This window comes from Zootermopsis nevadensis, unplaced genomic scaffold, assembly GCF_977971745.1.
Source record: "Zootermopsis nevadensis isolate Lab colony 2312 unplaced genomic scaffold, Znev_1.0 Znev_ptg000005l, whole genome shotgun sequence".
NCBI classification, from domain to species: domain Eukaryota; kingdom Metazoa; phylum Arthropoda; class Insecta; order Blattodea; family Termopsidae; genus Zootermopsis; species Zootermopsis nevadensis.
Window position 1 is genome coordinate 340264 of NW_028259137.1, and position 27728 is coordinate 367991.

At 40.4% G+C, this 27728-nt stretch overlaps 2 protein-coding genes across 7 annotated transcripts in view; one reads left to right on the forward strand and one right to left on the reverse strand.

Annotated features, from left to right (window-relative positions):
• The first annotated feature begins 13535 nt into the window (after positions 1-13535).
• LOC110839579 (jmjC domain-containing histone demethylation protein 1) lies at positions 13536-24081 on the forward strand. 6 transcript variants are annotated; one of them, XM_087343241.1, is made up of 8 exons: positions 13547-14108; positions 14320-14616; positions 15499-15640; positions 15748-15857; positions 16050-16193; positions 22364-22491; positions 22855-23003; positions 23684-24081. In XM_087343241.1, exons 1-7 carry the CDS (start codon positions 13812-13814, stop codon positions 22904-22906), a joined length of 1170 nt encoding a protein of 389 aa, XP_087199367.1. In that variant the 5' UTR covers positions 13547-13811; the 3' UTR covers positions 22907-23003; positions 23684-24081. The 6 variants fall into 6 exon arrangements, with proteins under 6 accessions (XP_087199366.1, XP_087199364.1, XP_087199365.1 ...); XM_087343237.1 differs by having other exon boundaries at positions 13542-14108; positions 14320-15640; XM_087343242.1 differs by lacking the exon at positions 14320-14616 and having other exon boundaries at positions 13551-14108.
• Positions 24082-24509: 428 nt separating this feature from the next.
• LOC110839578 (uncharacterized) overlaps positions 24510-27728 on the reverse strand; it is a 39455-nt gene continuing 36236 nt past the window's right edge. Inside the window, exon 12 of the mRNA XM_087343250.1 lies at positions 24510-27156. The gene's annotated coding sequence lies outside the window, so the exon portion shown is untranslated. The remainder of the gene's footprint in view (positions 27157-27728) is intronic.

Consider the following 27728-nt stretch of genomic DNA (forward strand, 5'->3'; position numbering starts at 1 on the left):
CTGCCGAGTTTCGCCTCCAACCGGAATATTGGCGTGGAAGATGAAACTGTAAATTCTGAGGTCTGTTGTATTGTCCTTGATCGTGATTGTAATCTAACAATATGTACGTCTCATGAGAAATTTATTTTCTAGTATCAGAGTTTTCTCAAAATTATTTGCAGCATTAGCGCGTTCTTCATGTTTAAGTGTTTCGGGTAAGATTTTGACAATATTCTTTGCATGTGGAATTCTTGTAGGAGTTGGAGTAGGCACTTATGTGCCATGTTACGACAGATGAGGAGGTAAACTGTAAGCGGTTAGCAAAGGTAAAACGTTTCAGATCTTAAATGAAGCTGAGGCAGAAGACAATTGCGTGGCTTCTTGCATTTATCTCAATAGGATTTGTGTGGAATTTTGTCGGGGTCTTAATTTCGGAGACAGCTAATGAATTGCGATACCAAATCATACAAATTGTGAACAAGTGCATGTCGTACATATTTATTCTCGGCATCATCAAATCATAATTGCTCATTTGCTGAAGTAAATATAGTTTTTTGCACAAATGATTTTATTTAATGTCGTAAAGTGTTATATATTATTTCCCACTCATTCCAACATGGAGGCAAGATCAGTAATCGCAGGTATCTATCATGCTTTGATAAATTGTTAACTTTGTATCACAGAACATCTAAAGATGCTCATTTTGAAACTTTATTTTTCGTGATGTGCCGCTAATTCTTGTTCATTACAGAAGATACTGAAATGCGGACACTTTGCAGGACTGGAAAAACCATTCATGAAACTCATTTTCCTTGTATTGTAATTGAATAAGTCTAGAGCAGATTGCTACCTTCAGTGAAAACCTTTAGATCTTTTTGTACATGTTTTGGATGCTTAAATGCTGAGAAAGTTCAGTGTTTGAATATGGGGTCCATCCGGGCATTCAACATGTTGTGTTTTTCTTAGAAGGGGAGTGTGAAAATTGATGTTAGCATCACCTCTTCATGACTATACAAGCATGAAAATATTTCTTCTGGAATGGCGGATCAATCATGGAAACCAAACTACGAATAACCAGCTCACGTAATCTGACGCGAGCAGTAGACAGTTTTTGATATTCAATATGACGTCTAAAGCTGAAGCACGACTCACATTATTGCATGCAGTGGTAAGATCTTTTACGTGTCGGAAGGTAATGTGAAGTATTCGATAATATTTTTACAGCACGTGTCCAGTTCGTGAAAGTTCTGGAAGCTAGAGAGTACTCCGAAGTATAATATTTGTGAGAGCTAGACAAATTTCAAAAAGAGCTAAGAATTGGTGACTCTGTCATGCTATGTCGGTCGAAACCCAAACTGCTCGTCACGCAGCAGCTCACATTCGTTTACCTCTTGTAGGAGCCTAGTTAATAGGATCGTCTCACGGAGCTTGCAGACCGTGTCAAGAAGACTCATGGGTCAATAGGAAGAGCGTAGCATGAGGTCCTTCCCCGGTTTCAGTATGGACACCACGCGAGCGTGTTTCCATGCCTAGGGGAAGTGCTGCCTGCGGAGGACCGCGTTGAACACTTTCGTGAGAAAGGTTATCGCGCGCCGTGGAAGATGTCTCAGGACCCTGTTCGGTATACCGCTGGGGCCCGTAGCCTTGTCAACCTTAAGTCCCTTGATAGCCTGAAGGTCCTCCGAGGGACTTGTTAATTTCGATTCACTTGCGGGGGCAAACTTGTATGCTTGCAACGACTCGTTAACCACGTCAATAACAGCCTGGTCCGACGGGTCGTCCACCGGCTGAAACTGGACCTCGAGGTTGTCGGCCAGGACTTCCGCCTTCTCGGAGTCCGAGAGAGCCAGTCCTCTCGGCACTAGCAAGGGGTTCGACGGAGTGGGGACTCGCATCACCCGCTTCGTCATCTTCCAAAGCGACTGGTCCTCGCAGTCCAAGGATTCCAGCTTAACGCTCCACTGTTCGCTCCTCCACTCGTTGAGCGCATAGGTCACCGACCTCTGGAGGCGGATGACTCGAACTTTCAGAACGGGGTTCCTCAGGCGTATTTGATCCTGAATACTAGCGGGAATAGGCGACCGCGTTTCCACGTGGGGTCAACGCTTGGGAGCAGACGCCGCTGTGGCCTCGAGAATGGCGCTGGTCAGCTCCTCGACGCACTTGTCGATTGCCTCCTCGTCGTTTACAACGGGATTCCCCGGGAGTCTGCTTCCGAGGCGAGCCTGGAATGCACACCAGTTCATTCGACTGAAGCCGGGGCGGTCAGGTAGGTTCTGAAAGGACGAACGGCACGTGGTGTCGATGAAGACGGGCAGGTGATCTGAGCTGAGTGCGGAGCTGTCAGATACACTAGTGAGACGAAGTCGTTGACAACTGCAATGCCAAGGACGTCGGGTGTTCCGTTGTGTGTGTAAGGAACTATGGTTGCGGAGTTCGGCCCGTAGATCAAGCAGGAGTTTCTGTTAGCATAAACCGGCAGGAGGAAACCCCTCGCAGAGATCAGCCTAGAATTCCAGTTCGTGTTCTTCGCGTTGATGTCACCGACCAAAAGGACCGGGATACCCTCGGTCAGGTCCGACTCGTTCCAGGGCAACGAGGACGAGGGGGAGGCCGCCAGGAGCTTCACTTTTCAGGTTTCAGCACCAGGTGAATGGCAGTTGCCTCCAGGTGCTGCAGACCCGAGACTGGCACAGGGTAGTGATCTATGCCCCTGCGAACAACTATCGCCGTGCCTCCCCCCTGCGTTGGGCGGTCCGTCCGGTGGCAAACATACTTCGTGAATCTCAGAGCCCTACACGGCGCGAGGTGCGCCTCGTTCAGGTGTCAAACTTCGACCCTGGAGACGTGCGCCTCAATGCTTTCCCCGTCGAGGAAACGGGTCCTGGCTGGGGGGCCGATCTCTTGACTGTGGAATTAAGCGTCCTACTCGGCGGCTTTGTCGCGGCGAGGACTTGGACAACGGGGGAGATCTGCGGGACGCCTTCCCGTTCCTCACTCCTTTAAACTAAGTTGTGGCTCCTGCTTTAGTAGGGAGCGGAACTGAAGAATCCACCCCAGCGGCCACCCCTCTAGCCGGCCGGCCGGCCACCACCACGGTGCACGCCGCGCTGACCTCAGCATAGCTGAATTGCCGGCCGCTGAGGGCGGCATGTTAGCCCGTGGAATCGGTGTGTTTGACCACCGGGCCTTGGGTGCGGAGACCCTTTGCCTGTGTATTCAGAGGCGTAGACCCGACCCGGGCGCCTTGTGGCAGGTTCCAGTGAACTGCCAGAGTCGGAGGAGTCAAACTTCTTGGCTTTGCGCTTACCCTCTGTGGCTCCGGGTGTCTTGTGGGAAGCAGGAGCAGTGTTGGCGCCCACTGGACTTGCCAGTGGGTCGTTCGCCCAAACCCTGCGGCCTAGGCGGATGCGACGGCCCCTCGTCACTTCCTTTCTGCGATTGTTTCAGCCTTCAGCTGCCGCACGGCAGCCGGAGATTGTTCTCCAAGGTGGGCCTTGAGAAAGGTCAGTTTCTTCTCTTCCAACGCGTAGTCGATTTTTCATGGGAAAACAGCAGCCGGTCTATCGATCGGGCTGTTAAGAAATGGGCTTGGATTCGGTTTGGTATATAGGAATATGATGGTCAACGCAGAGCCATGGCCGGTCCATTGGGGAATGAAGTCAGGATCACCTAGAGTTTTCGAGCCAACTGGGGTTGATAATTCTACCAACGTTTACGGCGCTACAACCCACAAGACGGACATGTCCTTATTTTCTCGGATAGTTGTTTGAGGAATGCGAAGTGACTAGTCAGCCTTTGGACGGGCAGTGTGAAGATTTAGCCTAAGCAACCATTTACACAGACTGAGGCTTGTATTCGCTTTAATGTGTTTGATGAGCAGCTGGTGCCGAGATGAAGGCATTCGCCAACGAATCTTAGTTCAAGATCAGACGGATTCTAGTTCATCGGAAATTCTACTCCTTTATCATTTCTCCTGCTCTCATTGTCACTGCTTCTGTTAGAAAAATAAGATGGTACTTGTATGAGCTGTCCTTTCAATGTGTCAATAGTGTTTGAATGTGTTGTGATTGTGAAGTTTTCTCAGTTCATTGTTTCTGATTTCATCTTAAGGTACATTTCAGCAATTCCATTTCTTCGTGTTTCCTCTTAGTCGTACATTTTAAACACGTAATGTCGCTTCTTTAAAATTAAAGAAATTCTCTGGTTCTGTTTCGATGAGGCTTATGAGAGAGTTATGTGGTTTTATAACAGTGATGAATTAAGATGGCGATTGGTGAATAGTTTTAATGCTTACGTTTCTCGTAAGTTTTCTGCGCTGTTTTCTTCCACCGTCCACCCTACGGCCAAGACCATTAACTAACTGGGCTCTGTAATGAGTGCGAGGCTCACACACTTCCTACACATTGCCTTTGTTAACTGCTCGAGGGGATTTCGGGCAAATAAGAGAACATTTAGTTTTTGTTGTGTCGGTGACCTCGTGGGGTTTCGTGGAATGACCCTCGTGGTTTTGGCGGCTTGGATGCTGTGGAATTATTCATTTTAGTGTTCCCTTTTCCTTTTTAAAATAAGGATTGAGTAATACGAGCTTCATTTTTCCTTCGCCCGTGCATTTATGAAATTCCAAAACAAAGAAATTGTGTGAAAGTAATGCTTATTGACGAGTGATTACTTTCGGTTACGAGTGCGTGGTTGTTTCAAGGTCAGTGCTGTCACTCCATTCTAAAGTAAATATCAGGGTTTCGGATAACGTGCTCACTTCGTGTGAAGGTAATACGAACACGACTTGTCATGGGCGTATTTTCTTTGGCGACTGCAATAAGCACCTGAATTCAGTCACTTTTATCATCAGTGATGAATGATATGCAGTTGGTTGTGGTTTCAAGTGGAAGAATTGTATCTGGAATGTAGAAGTAACTAGAAACAAAAAGGAAATACACGCGAACTAAACTGCGAAATATTACCTTTTTATACTTTATTTAACGACGCATTGCCAGTAGCTCAGACTGTGTAGTGTCGAAAGAAAGAATGATGTGATTAATGAAATGGAAAGGAAGTGGTCGTGGCCTAATTTAATGTACTATCCCAGGATTTCCCGTAGGGTCTGAGGAAAACCTGCACTTAGGAAACTCGGTCTCTGGGCCGAGATTTTAACCTGGAACCTCCCGAAAACGAAGCAGAATTTTCAGAAATTGGGGCAAAATTGGATAATTTTTTTAAATTGCTATCTTAAAGACTTGACGTCGTGCCTTACTTGGGGGTGGCCCAGTAAGTTTTGGTATCAAATCTTCTGCCTGTCGTACAAACGTTTTCTCGGTATTTGTATTATTATTTTTATTCTATCCGCCATTTTCCAGGGTATTTAGTTCTGTGTACCTGAGACAGACTTTGCCCCCGAGGTAGATGGTGCACCATCTATTTCCGGAATACATTTTGTTATTTAATATGCGTCACGTGCATTATTATGTCTTTTACATCATCCTCTTTCGAATGATGTGTGATGCTCCTAGAATGGCTGTTTTCTGAAGTTTGCCTCGGGATGTTGGCCAAATGTTTTTTCAGTGACATTAAATTTTTGTTGTTGTTGCTGTTGTTGTTAGTGTGTGAACAAGCAGACGTTTAAGCGCCATTTGTTTAAAGGAATTGCTTGACTCTGCTTATTTTGGTCGAAGCCAGGCTTTTGATGCATCTCCTCGTTCTGTTCTGTTGGATAAGTTCAATAATGTCGGACTGTCTCTCCTTTCGTTTCGTTGCCCCACGTCATCTAGATCCGCCTTCTTTCGCGTCTCAGGACCTTCTTCTTCGCCGTGTTCTCTTTGTGTCTTATGCGGAGTGGAGTCTTGGAATCTTACAGATGCTACCTTGAAGAGACTCGAAGCTTTTGAAACGTGGGTCTACAGACGCTTGCATCGGATAAGTTGGATGGATGAATCACTAATGGAGAGGTCATGAACAGAATGAGGAAGGAGAAGGAAATCATCAACACTGTCCTATTTCGGCCATGTAATGAGGCATCCAGAAACATATAATACCCTACATCTGGTAATTCAGGAAAAAATCGAAGGAAACCGGGGTCCAGGAAGGAGAAGAACATCTTGGCTGAAAAACCAGAGACAGTGGCTCGGACAAATATCAAGCGCTGCGCTCTTCAGAGCTGCTGTCAATAAACCAATGATCGTCAACATTCGTTGAACGGATATGGCACACTAAGAAGAAGAAGAAGAAGAAGAAGAATTCAGACAAGAGTTGTGACCTTGCAGTTGCGAACATCCGCTCTTGTATCTATTCGCTTTCAGTAGTTTATTTAAGACGTTCTTTATGCTTTCGTCGTACATTGTGCATTGGGGGACGAATTATAAGCTGGTCATGTCTGTCTGTCTCTCCTTCCGTCTCTCCAGCTGAGTCCATTTGACGTATTGGGAAGAAAACTTATAATGAAACTGTGGCATTCTGCACGACCTCAAAATCATGCTTATAAAATATACTGTGCGCGGAGATAAAATAACGTAACTTTTAAAATTAAATTTTATGGGGAGGGATTAGATAAAGTGAGGTTAAGGTTAGGTTGGGTTGTTGCTGTCTAGCTTAAGTTAAGTTATGTTATGTCAAGTAAGTAGAGGTTAGTTTAGGTTATGTGTATGCTGTGTGTATTTATTCCGGTACGGAGCACAAATCCCTAGTTTTTTACATTATGTTTGATTGCAAATGCTGTGTGAATTATTAATGATTTCTGTGTTTCTTGGTTGTCTTGAGCTTTCTGTCATTGCGAGTTAATAGGTTCAGTTATTCTGAGAGTACTTCATGGTGTTGTATTTTGCAGGGCTACAGGATTTCTCGTCTTATTTGGAATGTTTATCCCGTAATACGTATTTTCCTGTGCCTGTCCATGCCTCTGTGCTGCTTCAGATTTCGGTATGTTAAAACCTTCTTGGATTGGGGTCGGAGTAGGCATGATCTATTTTGTATGATATTAGTGGTCACTGATATTCACGATGATTTTAAGCGTAATTATTTCACAATATTTGTCATACTTTGAAAGAAAATGAAGTGGTCGTTCTCATTTCCGAGTGAAAAATGTAGTTCGGTGTGGCTTTAAATTATGTGTTGAGGCTTTATCTTTACCAGCATTGATATTGTAATTCTTAAAAAGAGGCGTAAATGTGAATAGCATATAAATAAATTAGTTCTCTTTTTCGATGCAAAATCTAGTTTGGTGTAACAATTATTAAAATGTGTTGAGGCTTTATCTTTTCAGTGTTGATATTGTAATTATTAAAATGTTATATAAGTGTCAATAGTATAGAAGATATAGTGGTGGTTCTCTTTTCGCAATGCTAAATGAAGTTCGGTGTAACCACTAGTAATATATGGTTGAGATTTTTCTACGTCAGTATTGATATTGTAATTACAGAAAGCAGTGCAAGTGTAAATATTATATAAAATAAAGTGGTTGTTCGTTATTTCCAGTGCGAAATGTATTTCGGTGTAGCTATTAATGTTGTGTTTTAGGCTTCATCTAAGTCAATATTGATATTGTAATTATTAAAATGCCGTATAAGTATCAATACTATAAACAAAACAATTTTCTTGTTTACCAATTATTAATGTGTGTTGAGGCTTTATGTACGTCGGTATTGATTTTTGAACTATTAAAAGGCGATGAATGCGTCAATGGTATATAAAATTGAGTGATTGTCAGTGTAGTTATTTTTAATAACCGTTGAGCTTACATCAAAGTCAGAATATTTATTGTAATTGTTAAAAAGTGGTATAAGTGCCAGGTCTGTATAAAATATAGTGACTGTTCAATTCCGAACGCAAAATTTAGTTCGGTGTAACAGTTATTAAGATTTTTCGAGGTTTTATTTTCGTCAGTATTGATAATGTAATTATTAAAAAGTATATGATTATCAATATTATATCAGATATAGTGGTTCTCATTTCGCAATGCAAAATTAAGTTCGGAGTAGCTGTTAGTAATATATGATGATATTCTTTGTACGTCAGTAGAGCAGCCCAGGGCAGAACGGGGAACTTGATTTTGGAGGCATGTGGAAGGGACATTAACAAAGACGAACACATGGGGAAACCTTGTGTGGATTTATTGCCTATTTGAGATTTATAATGATTTATTACTTTAGTTCTAAGAGTTACAGTTTTTTAAAAATATCAATTTCTTTACAAAAATATAACTTACCCCATTTTGCCCCGTGCTCGGGGCAAGACGGAGTATAGTTCATATATGTTTGAAAAGTTGCGAGAAGACACAGACGGCACACATGTGCGCCTCTTCATCATCATGGCTATCAGCACCTACACATGAGTTATGGTCCCATTTCAAGCAAGATGAATACCGGATCCACCCTTCAATAGACTGTGAATAGACTTCCCCACATTACATTCACTTGTCATTTTATCCTATTCTCTGTGTACCCCATCCTGCCCCGAGTATACTCTTTCAAATTAGGATTATCCCACCAAAAATGATATCATGAAAATAAATAAAAATATTGTGTTTAAGACTTTCAAGAAAACACCTTGTAACATGCATCATTCAACAAAGTGGATATGAATAATGAATAGGTCTTACCTTCACTGAAATTTGAGAAAAAATTGTAAAATGTAGAAGCAAAATCCAGGATGGGTGATTATTTCAAAACTGTAATCACAAAATGGCGCTGACTGACGAGACATGTCCCTGTGCTGTGTGCTAATGGTATTTCACCCGGTCCCGATAGATCGCAACGCATTGCAGACGAAATAAAGCTAAAGACACTTAACAGATGGCAACGCCATGTCTCTCCAATTATTCTGATACACAAAACAGCGGAAGGTTTAGTTTATTCAAATGTCTTAATTTCATTCATTGAATGTGTGAATACATCTTTTCGGGAAAATGTTTAAAGGCAATATGCAATTCGCAGTGTGACACACTGAAATCGGTTCTTGCCTTTGTGATTACTGTTGGTAGCGACGTCGGTATCAGAATGTTGGATAAGTGAAGGTGGTGTTGAAGATGACGATCCAGTGGCGGTTTGAACTGGGGAACATTCCCCTCCTGTTGTGGGTGGTATCATGTCTTCAGCTGAAGATCCAGACTCTGAAACAGACACAGCGCCTGCCGACTGTCTAAATACGACGGTTGGCTGGAAGATGGTTTTCTTCTGGGTCTTATAAGGGAATGGTTAGGTTGGTCATGCCGAAACCTCACCTGAAATTTTTTTCATCTACAGAGCCCATCTAGTAATGATTGTACACAAAATTTCAGCTGCTGATGCGCTGTGCAAGGGTGCGAAAAAATTGCTCAAATTTGGAATGCATATTTAAAATTCGCGCCACAGCGCATGCGCGTGACAGCAGCGCGGCATTCACCGGTACATTGCAGCGGAGGGCGTAGGCCAGGAGCTGAGAGGGCAGTGAAAGATTAGTCTCCGAGGAGCTAGAAGCTTAACTATTGTTGTTTACGCATAGTAGAGGTACTGAAAATGCATTCATTTATACATTATCAGTTTCCATCCCCTCGATTTCGAAATTTGATCAGGTACTCGTGGTATGCCACGCAAAACGCTGATCTGCGACCTCAAGCTTTTGTAACGCCAGCGCAGTTCTGTCTGCGCAGAACAAGCCAAGTTTGCGAACTAGAGGAATGTGCAACTAAACCTTTAATTAGACGTTTTTAAAATATTATTGCATGGATTTTAACTTGGGTGTGGTCTTTCGCACGATAAGACCGACTGCGAGTCAGGCAATGAAAATATCAGACAGAAGCCGCTGCTGGGGCCTGCACATCTGCAAGTTGTTAAGCAGAAAACATCGTCGACATTTCAATCCCGGCCAGCAACAACGCGTCTTTTAACAAAAACTGACACAAAGCAATTAGAACTGTGGACGAGTGTAATACAAACGTTACATAATAAATATTTTACGTTTTCTATTGGGGTGGTGTCGTCCTAACAGCGAACGTGATTGGTCGAGCAATTAAGTTGTGATTGCGATTCCCTCACACCACCCCCAACCACACACCCCCTCCCCCTCCCTCTCACGAGTCCACTGAATTTGAAGGTAACATTTCTGTACTGTGAGCTTTTTCCGCGTGCTACACCTGCTCGGTCGATACAAGTCTCAACTAACTTACCTTCGAGTAATTAAAGTTCTAAAAATGAGAACCATCTAGCACTAACAGAATTCATGGCCCAACAAACAAAATATCTCGTTTCTCTTCAATATCTGCGTTGCTACTAATAACGCTCCTCCAGATATGGAGGGCAACTTCGAATATATTCAATAAGCAGTTGGGGACAGCCGACATGGAGTGGGCCTCCAGCTTGGGGGTTGGGCGTGGGCTAACAATTCTTCCCCGTAAAATTAATAAATTGTTACGAAATTTTACACGTGGCCTCGGACTTCGACGAACCGTTTGGAACACCTGGGCGTAGGTGGGAGGATAATATTAAAATGGATCTTAGATAAATAGGTTGGGGTGGTATGGACTGGATTCATCTGGCCCAGAATAGGGACCAGTGGCGGGCTCTTGTGAGCACGGTAATAAACTTACGTATTCCATAAAGTGTTGGGAAATTAATGATTGGCTGAGCGGTCTTTTTCTTCTGAGGAAGGACTCGGCTCCATGTAGCAAGAAAGTGTTACTATCGCTGTTGAAGGTTATGACGATGATGATGATGATGATTCGTCATTTACCATAAGATATTTAAACAAAAGAAATCTTGGAACACAAATAGCAGATCTCACAAACTCCGACCTGATAAAGGTGATGATATAATTTGTTTGAATTGAGAGAGGTCTCCAACCTTGAAGATGGAAACAGTATGTTTCTCTGAAACGTTCATATCTAACTACTAGTCTACACGTGGTCACAACCCAGAACAACAACACGGAAGATGACGTCCAGTGCTGAGTACAAAACTTCAGTCCGAAACCAAAACAGTGACGTTTACACTCACACATCATCTATGACTTCATGAACTTAGCAATACAACCAACTGTTCTGTAGTGAAAAAATCGGGGTGTGGCTGTGTCGGGGACACGGCCGTGGGTTTTACGTGAATACGTCTGCGTTAGCGGGTAATATTTCCTTCGGGATATGGGAATGAAATGAAAGTAACGAAATGGATACATGGCTTTTATTTAGCATAACAAATATACAGAGTCTTAGCTAGTAATCGTCGTTTTGCGCGCGCGCCGCGTCGACTTTCCGACGCTCCCGAAACCGTCTTAGGCCCGTTTCACACATATACGGCGACCGTCCAAACGGCACCGTTTAGGGCCAGCGCACGGAGGTCACACTGCAAGCGTATTCGCGCGAACGTTTGTGGCGCGAGCCTTCAGTATGAAAATGGAGCTTGAGGAAGAGAACCGTTTGAATACATACCAGTACATATTAAATGCTACTGAGGAAGCAATATAAAAGCAGAGTAATTTCCGAAACTGTATTTCACCATCAGAACGCTGCTGAATTCTTTGATAGATGAAAATTTCCTAATTGTGTGGGCTACATTGATAGGAAACATATCCGTTTGAAATGTCCAGAAAAATCGGGGACGCAGTTTTATAATTACAAATATTTTTTTTCCATTGTTTTGCAAGCTGTTTGTGACGCAAACTATAAATTTGTGTGTGTTGATATAGGCTGGCACGGAAAACAGAGTGATGGAGGAACCTTCGCTGCATCAAGTTTTTACATACCCCTCGAAAATGGATCATTGAAATTGCCACAAAATGCAAATCTTCCTCAAACTGATGTGTCACTTCATGTTTTATTAGGTGATGACGCGTATCCTTTAAATACTTATCTGATGAAACCATATTCAAAAAGAGCTTTATCAAGGGAAGAACACATGTATAATTACAGACTCTCCAGAGCACGGAGTGCCTTCGGTATAATTGCAGCCAATTACTCTGAACCAGATAAAGCTGATTTAATCGTAAAGTGCATATGCTTGTTACATAATAATATTATTGAGAAGGAAAGTATTTATGATCCATCTATTACATCGTCGACACCACAAAATGCGAGCATAATAAATATAATCAATCACTATCAAATAATAGGTCAGCACAACAGGCTTGTGACATCGGAGACGCATTTAAAAAGTATTTTAACAGTAGTGAAGGTAGCATTATCCAACAGTTCAGCGTTCCCTAATTATCTGTGCCACACACAATCCACTACTTCAACAAACATAAATGTAGAATTTGTACTGGTGTAGCAAGGAAGAGTTTGTAATAAACTTAAATTGCAATATTTAGTCACTAATGTTTTGCCATAACTTCCTTGAAACCTCTCTGTTGTGATAAGTTTTCATTTTTTGGTCCCACAAAGCCTTCTCATTGAACACAAGATGAATTAATTTTTCAGTATCCGTCTATTCGCGCGAATGGAAGCAAACATGTTTGAACGACGAGCGATAACTTCGCTTGCACTGTGACCGGTTACAGGCCTTGTAACGTGTTTGGTAGTTCGCCCGAACTCGCCCGATAACGCCCGACCGTCAGTTCGCGCGAATACGCTTGCAGTGTGACCGCAGCCTTACTCGTTCCGCCACAGACATGGCGGTACTGATCGATGGCTGTTAAGACGCCCTTTCCGATGAGATTCGTTGCTTGTATTTCCTCTGGGCCGACATCAGAAAGTTTAAATTTTTCACGACTAATTTTTGATTTGTCACCAACAAATATCTTACAAAGTTCTTATGGCTCAAATCGACAGATCTAGACGAGATCTTTCGTTTGGCACCAAAATCAGAGTCTGACCACATCGGAGTCGCGAGATATACTGCCCGGAAATCTTCACCCACGCCCAAAATGGCCGCCAGTGACCGCGGGGCCCCCCCCCCCCCCGACACAATCACGCCTCGCGCATGCGTGGCGCCAACTCAAGGTCACGCTCGCATCGTAGTCGTATACGCGATCGAACGAGACCATATTTATTTCAATCGTGTTATTAGTAACGAAGTTATAGTGTCGGAATGGATCACACTGCAAACGTTACATCGCCGTTTCCGTCCTGGTATCCCATATGTCGGTCTGATTTTAAAGACGTATTCACGTCAAAAAAATTAGTATGTTTGAATGTCACAGTGTAACGAACAAGACCGTGAATGAAAACCAATAGCTGAATGACGAAACACATGTTCAAATGTCACAAACTCACAGTTCGCTCCTACGCACCAAACAACGACAGTGAAATATTCCCCTTTGTTTCTTAAACAATAACCGTAACATGAACAAAACAATCAGTGCATCGTATGTATACTCTAACCACAAACACCATTACAGCTGTCACAGCCATTTGTTTTTCTGCTAGTTTCAGTTAAACGACCACTCAAAAACAGTATTAATATTAGCAGATTACACATATTAGTTTGATGCAAATTAACTGTCACTGACGTTTCTTGACATGTTTTCGTTTGGTTGAATTTCGTCCGTAACCACGTGGATTTTAAAAACGGAGATGTTTAATGTTATGTATAGTCGAAATGAAAACAGGGCGGATAAAACTGAAAAATAACTCAAAATGTCCATTTATATCATGAATATTTTTAAACTATAAGAATGTTTCGTTGTAGTCGTCCAGGCAATTTACGATGTGGCATAACGGGTAGTGAAGGATCAGATGTTTCGCTTGACAGCTCGGTGTCAGTCAGTCTGAGAGACCGCACGCTTCCTGTAACAATTAGCTTTTCCATTTGGTAGGGAGTTGTTTTCACCCCAAGGATTGAACAAAAGCGAGTAGGCGGCCGCACTCACCAACATTGTTTTGGAGCAGGTCCCCTAAGGAATTCACAACCTTCACGTGAAAACACCCAACAAACATGTTCATCAAAATCAGACGTACGAGACAGCTAGCGGTAAAAGTTTGCATCATAGCATCCACCATGCCATCTCATGATATAAAACTAAACCACATACGGAATGTGCAACTAGAAAATCAGCTGGTAGCAGGAAACACTTATGTTGAAGGTCTTCAAAAAAGTATCCATGTTAATTGCATTAATAACAGACATTACACAGACACACAGCAATCTGACATGCAGTCCGTCATAACAATCTCAAGTGAAAGTAGACTTGGAAGTACTGAAAGCGATGAATTTGTTAAACTTCCCATTGAGGTAAGGATTCTCAACATCTGCAGTGGCATCTAATCAGTTATGCATAAGATTATGTAGTTTATGATCTTGAATATTTTATTGTGACGTGTGTTTTAATCTTTCGTTTTTAAAAGTTGAAGCTTATGTGGTCACCTCTTAAAAACATTCTACTAAAACAAATTTTTTTCATTGCCTCGTCATTGTTATATTTTAAACTGTTTTCATATTCCAGATTATAATATATATCCTGGAGTTCCTGCCTTTATCAGACAGAATAAGTGCCTCGCAAGTGTGCCATTTGTGGCATAATGCATCAAAATACCACAAACTGCATAGCAATGAAGGAGTAGTATTGTGTGGTGACCTCACTAGACCACTACAAGTCTTTGAAAATAGTCTTGGAACATTTCTGCATTTTGTGTTCAAAAACGTAAAACTAGGAAGAAAATTAACCAAATTTTGGAATAGATTCTGTCCACAAATGCAGTCTCTTTCCATAGAAGATTGTGATATATCAGAAAAGACCATTGTACGTATTTTATTAAAGTGCTCACATTTAGAAACTCTCGATGTGAGGGCTTGTCCTGATCTTTTAAAGTCAGGAAGGGTTCTGGAGCAGAAATCTGATGTTATTCTGCTTAGTAACACTCTTGTCAAACTTAGGAAGCTAAGACTTGATTCAAATTGGAATTTGTCGGATGCCCTTTTCAATAGATTTATGGCAATTGCTTCCAATTTAGAAGATCTGTCATTGACAAGATGTCATATCTCTTTCGATTTAGAGCTGTGTAAAGAATATTATCCTGGTGACATGTTAGAATCTGGCTACACAATGGCATCAGAAAGTGTTCTGACATTCGTTAATATATTAAAACACATTGAGTCAAAAGCAAAGTTGAGTTTTGGTGTCACGGGCATTGATGATGCAGCATTGTCACAACTAGCAGAAGTACCAGAACTACATCTTGAAACTCTGGATCTTAATTTTTGCAAAGAGCTGAACAATGAAGGCATACTCAGACTCACAGAGTACCAACAGAGTCTCACTAAATTAGATCTAAGTAATTGTCGTGTCATTGGTGATCCTTCTCTTATAGCTATCTGTCACAACCTAAAGAACCTTTTGATGCTCAGTATAGGGGAATGCTATCCCATAACAAACACAGGCATATCAGAACTCTGTCATCTCAAGAAATTAGTAAATTTAAACCTGTCAATGTGTCGTCAGGTATCAGGTGAGGGCATTGAGAGGGGACTTTGCTCCTCTGTAAATCTGCAGTTTCAACGACTTAATCTCGCTAGACTTCCCTTATGTGAGAGAACTTTGTGTCGTATAGCAGAGAACCTTCCTAGGCTAACATATCTTGACCTTGGAAGCTGTTCCAATGCAGTGACAGACATGTCTGTTCAGGCCATTTTCCAACACCAAGTGTGGCTTCGATCCCTCAAACTGAGATTGTGTCGCAAAGTAACAGATGCTGGACTCACAGGGATGGGGTTGAGAACAGGAGGAGAAGAAGTTGAAAATGGTTTCTCAATTATTAGATTGAAAGGTATGCAGAAAATGTTAATGTTTAAATACAGACGTTTGTTTGATCATATAATTTAAGGATATCATTAGATAAACTGATATATGGTAATTATTTATTTTTCCCCTCAGGTTTGCAAGAACTAGATTTGTATGGCTGCAAAAGAATCACAGATGTCAGCCTTAAGTATGCCTTTAGTTTTCTTAAACTTCGACGTTTAAATCTGAGTTTCTGCTGGCAGGTTAGTTTCATCAGGGAATTTAATATGTTTTGCTTCTGATTGGGTTTCTTGATATTTTACCTTTTCTTCTCAAACACAAAGTCCTTCGCTTTTGATAAATTTGTATAGAAGAACAAGGGGATTGATAAAAATGATCATTTACAAAATTTTCAATGCTATTTTGTCTTTGTACATTTTACATTCTGCTTTCAGGTAACAGATGCAGGCATCTCAGATCTGGGCTCAAAGAACCCAAGCATTGAAACCCTTTCAATGAACTTTTGTGACAGAATCACAGACAGTGGCATTATTGAGCTTGTGACGCATTTGTCGAGACTGAAACATCTTGAAATGGAGGTACATGTCACTTTATAGCAAGCAAGTTAACTTGGCACATAACACATGCTGATAAAGTTAATAAGCAAGAACCCAGGATTGTATTTCTGTGATTCCTCATGATTACTTCAGATTATCAAATTATTTTAATAAAACATGTTTTATAGAGAAGTCCTTCAGATCTGAAACTAAGCAAAGTATTTTCAATCATAATAAATAAGATAAATAAAACATTTTAATAGTAGAATCTGTGATAGATCATAATGGGTTATCAAATTAAAGTTTCACAGATACATTACAAATCTCCCCATAAAAGTATCTTCCAAATAAAAACCATATATATATATATATATATATATATGCAAAAAATAAAGTATTTAAAGATAATTACCATTTGGGGATATGGAAAATTTGCAGTGACATTGAATTCCAAATGAAGGAGTTCATCTTAAGATAATATGTAATTAATTGTTATTCTGTGAAATATTACAATTTTGCATTTCTAATCTGCTCAGTGATGGCATTGTGTTTATCGTGGCCAGTACACAAGCAACTGTCATATGATATGTTTACAATTTTCTTTAAACTTCTCTGGATAATTGATACATAGCAGTGTGATTGTTATCTGTTGCAAGTGCTAAATAATGGGTACGATCTCCTCCACAGAGATGCCCCAAGCTGACAGATGCAAGCCTTACAGCAATTAGACAGAGATGTAGCAATCTGAAGTTCCTGAATATAAGGGATTGCACTGGCATGTCTCTAGAAGAGTCAGAACAATGCCTGCAGTCCGTGCACAGACTTCACTGGCGGAATCTGCTTTGAAGAAATTTAATAAATCTAGTGTAAAGGAACAAATCTAGTACCTCCACCAGTGAAGTTCTGCTCTTTGTTGTGTCACTAGTAACTGCATTTATTTAGTGAAAATGAAAATTTGTCAGCGAAATATAAATTTTTTTCTAGTGATATTTTGATGGCAAAGATAATGACCAATAGAGGGAGCTTACAGCTTAATGATTCATGATGAAGATTCTTGATTTTACAACATTTACAAAACCTTGTTTGAGGTTGGATTAAGGGTGTTCCACCATCAAACTCTAATGCATGACTGATTTCTTGGGGCTTCATCTACACGACTGTCTAATGTGTTTTACATTTTTCATACGTCAGACCTGTCAGTGAATTTCCATCTTAAAACATTACCAGTTTCCTTAAACTGGTGATACCAAATTTCAATAAGAAATTGTTTTATGAGCTGACGGGTTTCTACCATATCCAGGTGAAAGCTTACATTGCATTATCATAAATTATTTGTTTAAAGCAAACCAGAAGAAACGCTGCTTCATCTTGAACTGTTCCCATTGCACTGAGGCAGAAAGCGGCGTGAGCTTAGAGTTAAGAAGCAGACTCTAGTTTTGAGAAGTGATGTTGAGAGCGAGCGGAGTTTACTTATGTGAGGGCTGAGTGACGTTCATTCGTCTACAGTTTGGGAATGCTTTAGTTGATTATATTAGAGTGGAGTGCGGGCATAGTGGCATGAAATGAAATGCTGTTATTCTGTATTAAATGTAGTTCTGGTCGATTAAAATTTAGTGTGGGATTTGGAGTGGATAATTGGCAAAATTCATTGCAGACTGAGTGCAGTGGAGAGTAGCGATATGCGTGTTGATTTTCTTGGAATTTGTTCGTAGTGGTGTAGAGTTAAAAACACTGTGATGGTGTAGTGCAGGAGAGAGGAGATTACTGCCCTAGTGGAGAGCGGTTCTAGTCCCGTGGATTGGAGTCCAATTCTTTCCTGTGTTGTGAATTGTGGGTGGAGTGGGGTGGCTTGCGTTTGAGTTGAGTGCAGGGTGTGGACTGGGTGCGGGTGAAGAGTAATGATGTTGAGCGGAGTATTGTGAAACACAATTGGCAGGAGTGGGGTGCAGTGTAGGCTGTGAAAAGTGCGGCGGAATGTAGCCCAGTGCCTGCGATGGGCATTACAGCGGTCATGTGGTTGGAGGGAACTGGAGTGGAGGGGATTGCAGGCAGAGTGGATTTATGAGACATAGAGTAGAATATATGCTGACTGTCGATTGAAGGACTACTACTACGACGACCATCATCACCACGTCAACGACCATGACAATCACTACAACCATGACCACTAACAGTGCCACGATAACCACCATCACCAGCACCACAATGACCATCGCCACTTTTTCCTCTCCTGCTGGAGACGTTCGTGTTTTTTGTTTTTTTCTGTCTTTTGACCTTATCGACTTGCCTTACGTTAATTTATTATACTTAGTCGCCGTGAAAGCTTCATTTTATTCATATTTCAAACTTGTTAAATGTTTTTAATCTCCGTACTTTGTACATTCTTATGCTTGGTGCGGTTGTTTCATGTTGTTTATAAACTTCTCTAGATTGTCAGCTATTTGAAAGAAGTTTTGTTCCTGTTTCTCTATGTCTATTTGACTCATAGACAAGTAGTAGCAGACTCGTATGGTTCCTTGCATGCAGGTTATGTTGAATGTTTATGCAAACAGTGCCTCTTTCTTCTGTTTATACCAGATATTGCAGTGGTTTTCTGCACTTGTGTGAAGTGCATCGCTCTATCTATAGGGCACTGTGCTTTTTCTCGTTTTGATTCACTGCATCTGCTAATTTCGGGAAGTTATTTATAAATTTATTTGTGGTGAGAATGCCAATTTATCATTTACTCTTGTATAACTGTGTCTATTCGTCATATTAAATGTCCTCTTCTGGATCTTTAATTGTTTTTTTAAGTATTTTCTTTCATCATTTACACGTGCAAGCTGTACAGATTACTTTGCGTTTCTCGCACCAACATCCCTCTTACTAGGGAATGGTCCATTTGGTCATGTCGAAACCAAACCTGAAATTTTGCTCGTCTACAGAGCCCATCTAGTAATGATTGTACACAAAATTTCAGCTGCTGATACGCTGTGCAAAAGTGCGAAAAAGATTGTATAATATTCGAATATACATTTAAAATTCGCGCCATCGCGCAGGCGTCTGACGGCAGTGCGCATAGCAGTGGCGCGGTATTCACCGATACACTTCAACGGAGAGCGTGGATTAGACGCTGAGAAGGCAGCGAAAGGCTTAAGAAATGTCACACACACATGCGGTCCGTCCATAAGAGCTGCAGCACCCCTATAATTTTTCAAAAATTGAAAAAAATTATTGTTTTGCGTTTATGTAATTTATAATACTATATTTCCTCTATGCCATTATTTTAATATTGCCCCTTACATTGTCATTATCCACTAATCGGCTGAACGGACAGTAAGTCCACGGGTGAGGAGTGCGAAGCAGAACGGGGCTATCATCCGGCTGCAAGGATTTCAGCGCGGCTAGCCGTTCAAAATGGGAGCTCGGCGGGCGGTGGAGTGAGGGGCAGTTCACTGGTACAGCGCGTATCGGAGCTGCAGTCCCCGCAGCCGGCTTATAGTAAACACGCTTGCCCGGTATACCACGTGTTTTAGACTGGTTTCTGTATCACAAACTGTTTCGTGGTTATTGTTAATGAGTGTTCAATAATTCTGTGTGCTGACTATTTTTTGTTCTGATAATGATAATGAGCAAAGAAAGTGTATCATAATCACAGCAAATTACTTTTTCTAAATTGTTTGAGTGAAAAAGTGATGTAAAAAATCATGGCCGCCCTCTTCTGGACTTACAAATAGTTAAAACGTCGTCGAGCACGTATGGGTTTTCTCCTGATGTAAATTTACTTTTAATTTATTTATATTGTTATGTGATAAAAACTATTCTGAGTTTTCCCCCTTGAGCAGCACCACCACTGCTCATACTCACGAGCCGCCACTAGTCAGAGGGTTCATTACACATTTAAATTTTCGTCCGTGTGTTCTTCATCTCAATGAATGGGTAAATTTATAGTTTTATAGCATTGAAAAACATTAATCAAATTAATTCCTTACGAAGGGCTTACTTTGCACACCTGCAGTAGGTGATAAACGGTTCCACGTAACTTATTATAGCTTGTCACGTGTAACATTCTTTTCAAGAACACCAGGTACTGAGATAGAAGTGCTAAAGTCAAGCTTCTTTCACGAATATAGCTGTTCATTAAAACTTCCCTAGTGAAAATATAGAGGAGATTAAATTTCAGAGAAAACAAAATGATCCCGCTGCTTAAATGGCTAGGTCATGTTGCATGCATGAGCCAGACGAGGTATTTGTACAGCATTTAGGTGTGAATCCTGAAAGGGAGAGATAACTCGACACCAAAGCATAGATATTAATATAATATTAAAATGGATCTTACAGGAATAAGATGTGGACTGGATTTATCTGGCTGAACACCGGAATCAATGACGGTCTCTTTTGAAAACTGTAATCCAATTTGGGTTTTTACATATAAGAGTAGGGATATTTGACTAGCTGAGCGACCATTAGCGTCGAGGATTAATTTCTTGGGCTGTTCGTCTTTCAAGCATTAAGACTTTCCTTCGTTTTATCTGACGTCCTTTGGCGTCTCCCGCCCTTCGGCTTGTGCCGACAGAAGATCCTGGGTGTCGCGTTCTCAGGCGTTCTTTGCGAGTGTACGAACCACTTCTTTTGTTTGCCTTTAACTTTGTATTTGTACGCGTTATTCTCCTTTCTCCTCTTGCCTCTTTAAATACTCGCGTGCAGTTAATTACAAGGATGTAATCGTGTCAATTAACTTTGTCATATTTAAACATTAATAATCATTCGCCTTTAATCATGATTAAACTTCTTATTTAAGTCTCGTAACTGAGCGCTTGTGAAATGAAAACAGTAAAAGAAGCATAGGGAACTTTTGAGTAGGCCTTGGCTTGCGAAATAAGAGATGAAATTGCTAATAGAGCCGTCTCAGTGGCCGCGCGGTCTGAGTCGTGGGCCTTGTGCCACTTGGTCGCTGGGACCGTGGGTTCGAATCCCACTCATGTTCTTTGTATACCCTGCTCATATGTTGTTTTAAGGGTAACAACTGTAAGCTTGAAAGCGTAGGAGCTTATTGATGCTGTGGAATATAGCCAAGGTGAGAAGGCTCGTAAGCCAAGTGAGTAGATAGTGTCCATCCATCGAGATGTTGGCATTGTAAATTAGAGCTGTTGGAAAATGTCCCGTACTTTTTGCGTTATTATGCATTCTTTGCCATATGTGTATAAAATGCACGTTTACTGCCCCTTCCTTCCTTCGCGGGTTGCTGCTCGAGAGCTTCTGGGTAGATGCAACTTCCTAAAATATGGTAAAGGATAAGAGAATATGCTACATTTGTTAAGATATGTGAGAATAGAGGTTCCTATGCCAGTGAAGACGATAATGTTGTCCTTTTCAAAAAGTTCGCAATAGTCATAAATGAAGAAAATAAATAGTTTCCAAATTTTTGAAAAAAATTCTGAAGTTGAAATTTTTCAAAATTTTTAGTTCTGTAAGCTTTTTGGACAATTTCCAAAAATTTGATTTTTCGAAAATTTTGAAAAATATGAAAATTCTCCCAACCCGATCCCTGCCAGAACCGGACTCTGATGTACCATGTCTCTAATGAACCAGGTCTCTACACGAGCCACCCGATGTATGACCCGGTCTCTGCCGGGCCAACTCCTCAATGACCGGGTCCCGCAGAGACCGAGTCCGGCAGAGAACTGGCGAGAAACAATCCGAATCTGGCACAGACCGTTTCCAGTAGGGATCGGATACGGAAAAGTTTGGGGAAAAAATCAAATTTTTCACAAGTTTCGAAAAATCAGGATGCCGGAAATTGTCTAAAAAGCGCACAAAGCCAAAAGGACCAGGCCACAGTGATTGTCCAGCCAGAGACGAGGAATGAAGAAGGGAGATGGAAATGGTCCACGCCTATTGAAAAGAGCCCTAAAAGGGCCACTTATAATCTCTCTCCTTACCCAAATTCTCTCTAGCTCCTTGTTTCCTATCAGCCGAGACTCTCCATCTTCCTTGCAGTTAAAGTGAAGCTGCAAAACCTGATTTCAGACCACTATAAAAAGGCACTGTTTCAGATAAGTGTTACTAAAATGCTATGTCACGTTGACAAATGTGCATTTTCCCCCTCCCATCTCTCTTTAACCTCTGGTTTTAGATTAAAGTATTGACATGCATGCAGTCTCTTGAGAAAACTTCCACGGTCATAACGTCATTTATATTAGGTGTGTTATTGATAACTTCACTGTTTTCAGGTTTGTGGACTAAAGTGGTCTCCAGATGGCAGGTACCTAGCTAGTGGTGGAAATGACAATATGCTGTACATTTGGCGAGTTGTTGCAGGACGAGCTTACTCACAACACCAACCTTTAAATTCTCTCAGGTAAGTGGATACTTGACGATGTAGTTTCATATTTGTGATATCCTATTAATTCCATGAAAATAATAAAATGCGATTGTAGACATATATTGGATCTTGAAACTGTTCTAGTATTGCTAACTTGATTATATTTTAGTCAAACATTCTTGGACTGTCAGTCACATCAGTTGATTAAAAATCACCAGTGTTTCAGGGACCTTCTCCTTCTCCATGATCATTGCTCTAGACACACAAATGATTTTCACAAGGGAATGACAAACATGTTTTCAGTTTAGTAGAATTGCACTGCAAAAATTGTGACATTCCATTCCAATAGAGAGATGCTTATTTTCCTGCTGTGTTGTAATTTCCAGTGTTTGTTTGTAGTGCACATCAAAGCAGCTGTGAAGGCATTGGCATGGTGCCCATTGCAGCCTAGCATAGTGGCAAGCGGTGGTGGAACAGGTGACGGATTCATTCGCTTTTGGAACTGCAATACTGGTTGTTGTTTCAACACCATCGACACTAAGTCTCAGGTAAATCCTGGATATTTACAGTATTTAAGACCCCTTGACTGCCATGACTATAGAAAGTACATAACTGCTTAGGCTGATGCACTGTTAAATTTGGTAGGTACAGTAGCACATCTATAGTCATTAAGTGAATAATTATTTTTTTATTTAAAAATCTATGCAGCCATGTTGGTTTCTCTTCCATAACATTTAACTCAGATTCTTTCATTTTTATAATTTTGTATCCTATATCTTTTAGTTTATCAGTCTATGCTTCCTAAAAGTCACATCTCTGCTGCCATTAATCTAGTAGTTCAGGATTTTACTATTTAACATAAGAATTATGATCCTTAAATGCCTATTAATTTGGATTGAAACTCTTTTATTTTCATCATTGCACTGGGTGAATATTTTAAATTTGTCCAGGGACCACAGACGTTAATAACTTCTGTGGCCCCCGTACAAATTTATAAGGTATTTCCATAAACTATTTTTCATCTAAATGTCAGACTGTATCTTGTCATCCAAACAAAACACTAACACAATACGAATACCAGTACCACCTTCTGCAGGCAGAGTCAGTTTGTATTTTTACTGCAAGAGTTTATTGGCAAACCCCAAAGCTGGAGAACTGGTCCTTGCATAATTTTATCAATAAAATTAGAGCATTAAGTTAATTAAATCAAGTCTTGAATTAATTTCAGGTTGCTGAATTAACTGGACACACAGCACGGATATTGCAACTGGCTATGTCTCCAGATGGAAGCACAGTGTTGTCTGCTGGTGCAGATGAAACTTTAAGATTGTGGAAATGTTTTGCTCCTCATCCTGCCAAGAAGAAGAAAGAGGTAAGAGACTCTAAGGCTGCTCTGAGCATGTTTAAGGGAATTCGATGACGAAATTTGGTCACACAAATTATAATGTATCTATTGAAATCCTGATGTTGAGTGAACAAATAATTTGTTGTTATCGTGAACTGTCTAGTAACTTACATAAATGTTCAAGATGCGTGCTTATGTGGAGTGTTATGCAGGACTGTTTGTGATTTTGGTGATATGTACATTTATTTGTTTTATTTATTTATTAAATTATTACAACAGTATTTTTTTATTTATGGCATTCAGTTTTCACCCACCTGTTCACAGTGGTCAATTTTATGAATGTATTAATACAATCTTATTAATGGAAAATTGTATTAGCAATATTCATACTTTATATGGCGATGTTGAGAAACCGTAAAATCATTACGCCTCTGTTAGGAAAGGAAGATACCACTTTCCTGGAGGAAAATAATCGGAGATGTTTGTTATTCATTTTGGTAATTCAAATTAATTGTATATGCATTTGTTGTGCTGTCACTGCACATGTTGCGAATTAATATAAAATGAAAATTTAACAATACATAAAAAGCAGCTTTCTGACTCTTCCAAGCTTGTCTCTTATGCCCTTCTTCTCTTAGCTGTAGAGAGTGAAAGTGAAGGACAGAGTAAAAGATTCTTAATAAGTAATTTAAGAAATTAACAATTTAAATGCAAACATCTTAATTGATTAATTTGTATTAGACATACCCGGAACACAGTTTAAGAAATCATTTTCTTTTAATGAGCATTTCTGATGATAAAAGCTACCTTTTTCACAATCCCAGCCAAATGCTTGGTCCCAGCCCAAACTTCTTACCAAAGGAATGATAATTTGTTTGGTCACATCTGTCACACCCCTTATATAACAATGACAGATGAGTATGGAGCAGTGGGGGGAAGCCAAATAACTTTGACAGAAACTGCTCCAGTGCCACTTTGCCCACCACAAATGTTCAGGATGATCTGACATGTGACTGGTGTGAGAGCCAAGACAAAGTTCTTTTGATGATAAAACATTGCACATTCTTTGTATGATACCAAATTCTTAATCCACTTTCAAAGCAATAGCATAAAATAAGTATAGATATGCAATGTGTACACCAAACTAGACGTGTTTTCAGATCATAGCATGTACTGAAACCTTATTAAATAAATATGCACGTATATGAAATGGTAAGGGTTAATGTTCTCAGTGGTGTGGCTAGTAGAGTGCCACCAGTCCACTAAAATTGGAGGAATACGAGATGTTTTCTCGTCTCCTTTCCACACAAGCTTTACTGTTTGCATGGATGTGGCTTTATCAATTATGCAGCCTGACTGCTACACCATTTGATCACGTTTTCATGCACTAGAGGAGCAGAATGTTTCATCACTGGACCAGAGGTTCCAGTCTTCGCATTCATGCTTGCTTCAGAGAGAAGAAAAAAAGAGAATTTGCCCTTAAGCACAGAATGACTGTGACTGAGTTGAGGTGTGTTGTGTGCAGGTACTTCTCCTTTCATACAAGATTCTTGTAATGATGGCAAATTAGTCCCTTTGTTTTAAGAATATTTTTTTTGGCACTAAACAGTGAGTTTGTGGGAAGTAGATAAAAATGTTATTCAGGATACTTTTTAGAAGAAACTGTTGTTAAGGAGATAATGAAAATAATAGAATATGGGAGACTCAGCCCACCTTCAACCAGCCTTAAGAATGTATGTAAGAACAAGTACATGTACCCCAGGAATTTGTATGTTTAGCTGCATTACTCATGGTTAATGGCTTGTAATAATCTTAGAAAAACTGCCTAGATGGCCATGCTTGTAGCTTGAAGAGTAAAGCTAAATATTTCTATTTGAGGGGCCTCTCCTAACCACACAACTTCTCAAAAAATGAAAAATACAATGTTGAAATGTTTCTATCAGTGGTCCCCAACCTTTTTGTGCCTACGGGCACATTTGAGAGTTTATGAGATCGTGGCGGGCACTAACCAATTAACAAAGGCAAATTTTCTTTTCTCTGGACAAATAAGATATGGACACCAAATAATACACAAAACAACATGACGTTTAATGATACAAGAAACCAGTGGTTTTATAAGTACAATTATTATTACTCAAGTGGGAAGTTAGTGTGATGTTCGGCACTGTATTTCATCGGCCATTTTTTCAGATTTGGGAGTGTAGGATTATGTTGCTGCTCATAAACAATCGTCAAGATGGGCATCAGTAAGTAGAGATCTGTGCTTTGATTTTATAATGTTCATGGTTGAACGGCCTTCATCATTCAGTATAACCTCTTTCCGTATCAATGCGGGCACCCAAAAAAAGCCATGGCACCCGTGGGCACCGCGTTGGAGACCACTGGTTTAGATGATTGAAAGGGTTGTCTGTTGCCATTTAGAGGTTACTGTCAATCTGAATCACTCCTTGATAGAGGCAAATCTATAGAATCTTTGCAACTGCTAGAAGATTATGATCCTCTTTTGAGTGACCAGTTAGACGCAGCCACTGTTTTCAAGGGCACATCTTCGGTCTTTCAGAATGATTTCATTAAAGCCATCCATGAAGTGATGGCATTTTATGACAGATATAAGAACCACTTAATAATGGATGAAACTTCTTAATAAATTTATCACAGATCTTAGGCTGTGAATGTTGACAAGTTTTACTGAAATTCTTAGATCTGTTCATTTCTACCACTTTTTCATAGTACATTTCATCTTTTGCAACACTTTACACCAGTTCCAGAACATGTTCTTACACACACATCAGTTATGAATTAGATGACATTTGTTCGGAAACTCAAAGCAGAAATCATCTGATACGGATTCTGTGTATACAATTACGTCTCCACTGAGTACCCTGACAATGAAACAACGTATTACACACGATAGGAAAGACACCAATACATACATTAATGATTCTTGAGATCACTCTGTTTAGTGCACATACACACACAGAAACATGGACACTATCCATATTACATGCTCTAATGTCTCTTCAGATGACTCCACTGGCTGAATGATCTGTCACACACATCATAGGATATCGATGTAAGAAAAGATGTTTCTTCAGACAACTCGTCCAAGCGAAAGATTTATTACACACGTCACATGAATACGGCCGCTTACCACTATGTACAAGTTTATGTATCTTCAAATCTTGATTCCGTCGGAACGAATTATTGCACACATTACAGGTATATGGACGCTCTCCACTGCGTGTGCGTTGATGTTGCTTCAGACCACTTGGCCAACGGAATGTTTTACTGCATACAACACAGGAATAGGGATGTCCCCCACCGTGCTCAAGTTCATGTTCATTCTGAGGACTCTGCTGAAGAAAAGAGAAAAGAATTATGATAAACTTAACATAAAAAAGAAGAAGAATGAGTTTGAAAGCAACATGATAGGTTTTTCTACCAAATACCATTACCTGACCAAAATTTAGTGGAACGTGTGCAAGAATTTGAAGTCCACATAGCAGTTTACAACAGTTAATTCACTAAGGTATCTGAAGTAATCTGGAGCCCCTGACCTCAAACTTCAGCCCCCGATATAACATCACACTCAAACAATAAATACCAAGTCACTCAGTCATCTTGGTTTTTACTCTGTACCAGGTTGGATCTGAATTCCGTAGTAAACACATTTTTTTACACAGTGGGACAGCTACATGTAAATATGTTGGTTCAATCACTTGATGGCTACTTACAGCAAGAGATTATATATTTTGGAGCCCTTGAATTCAACCCATGGTCTTCCATTGCATAATGTGTTCTAACTTTGAATGGTAGGTCACTGTATTAAAAGGTAAGCACACAAAATTGGCAAATAAATTACTCTAGGTGCAGTGGGATAGGAAGATGTCAATTTGCTAGTTCATTTAGTTCCTTGATACTTATAACA

What these genes read in the sequence shown, in the direction of transcription:
- LOC110839579 (XM_087343237.1), top strand. Translation starts at nt 13,812, where the DNA reads ATGTTCATCAAAATCAGACGTACGAGACAGCTAGCGGTAAAAGTTTGC. An exon ending in CTCAATTATTAGATTGAAAG is followed by an intron (nt 15,641 to 15,747) that starts GTATGCAGAAAA and finishes TTTTCCCCTCAG; the next exon opens with GTTTGCAAGAACTAGATTTG. An exon ending in ATCTGAGTTTCTGCTGGCAG is followed by an intron (nt 15,858 to 16,049) that starts GTTAGTTTCATC and finishes TTCTGCTTTCAG; the next exon opens with GTAACAGATGCAGGCATCTC.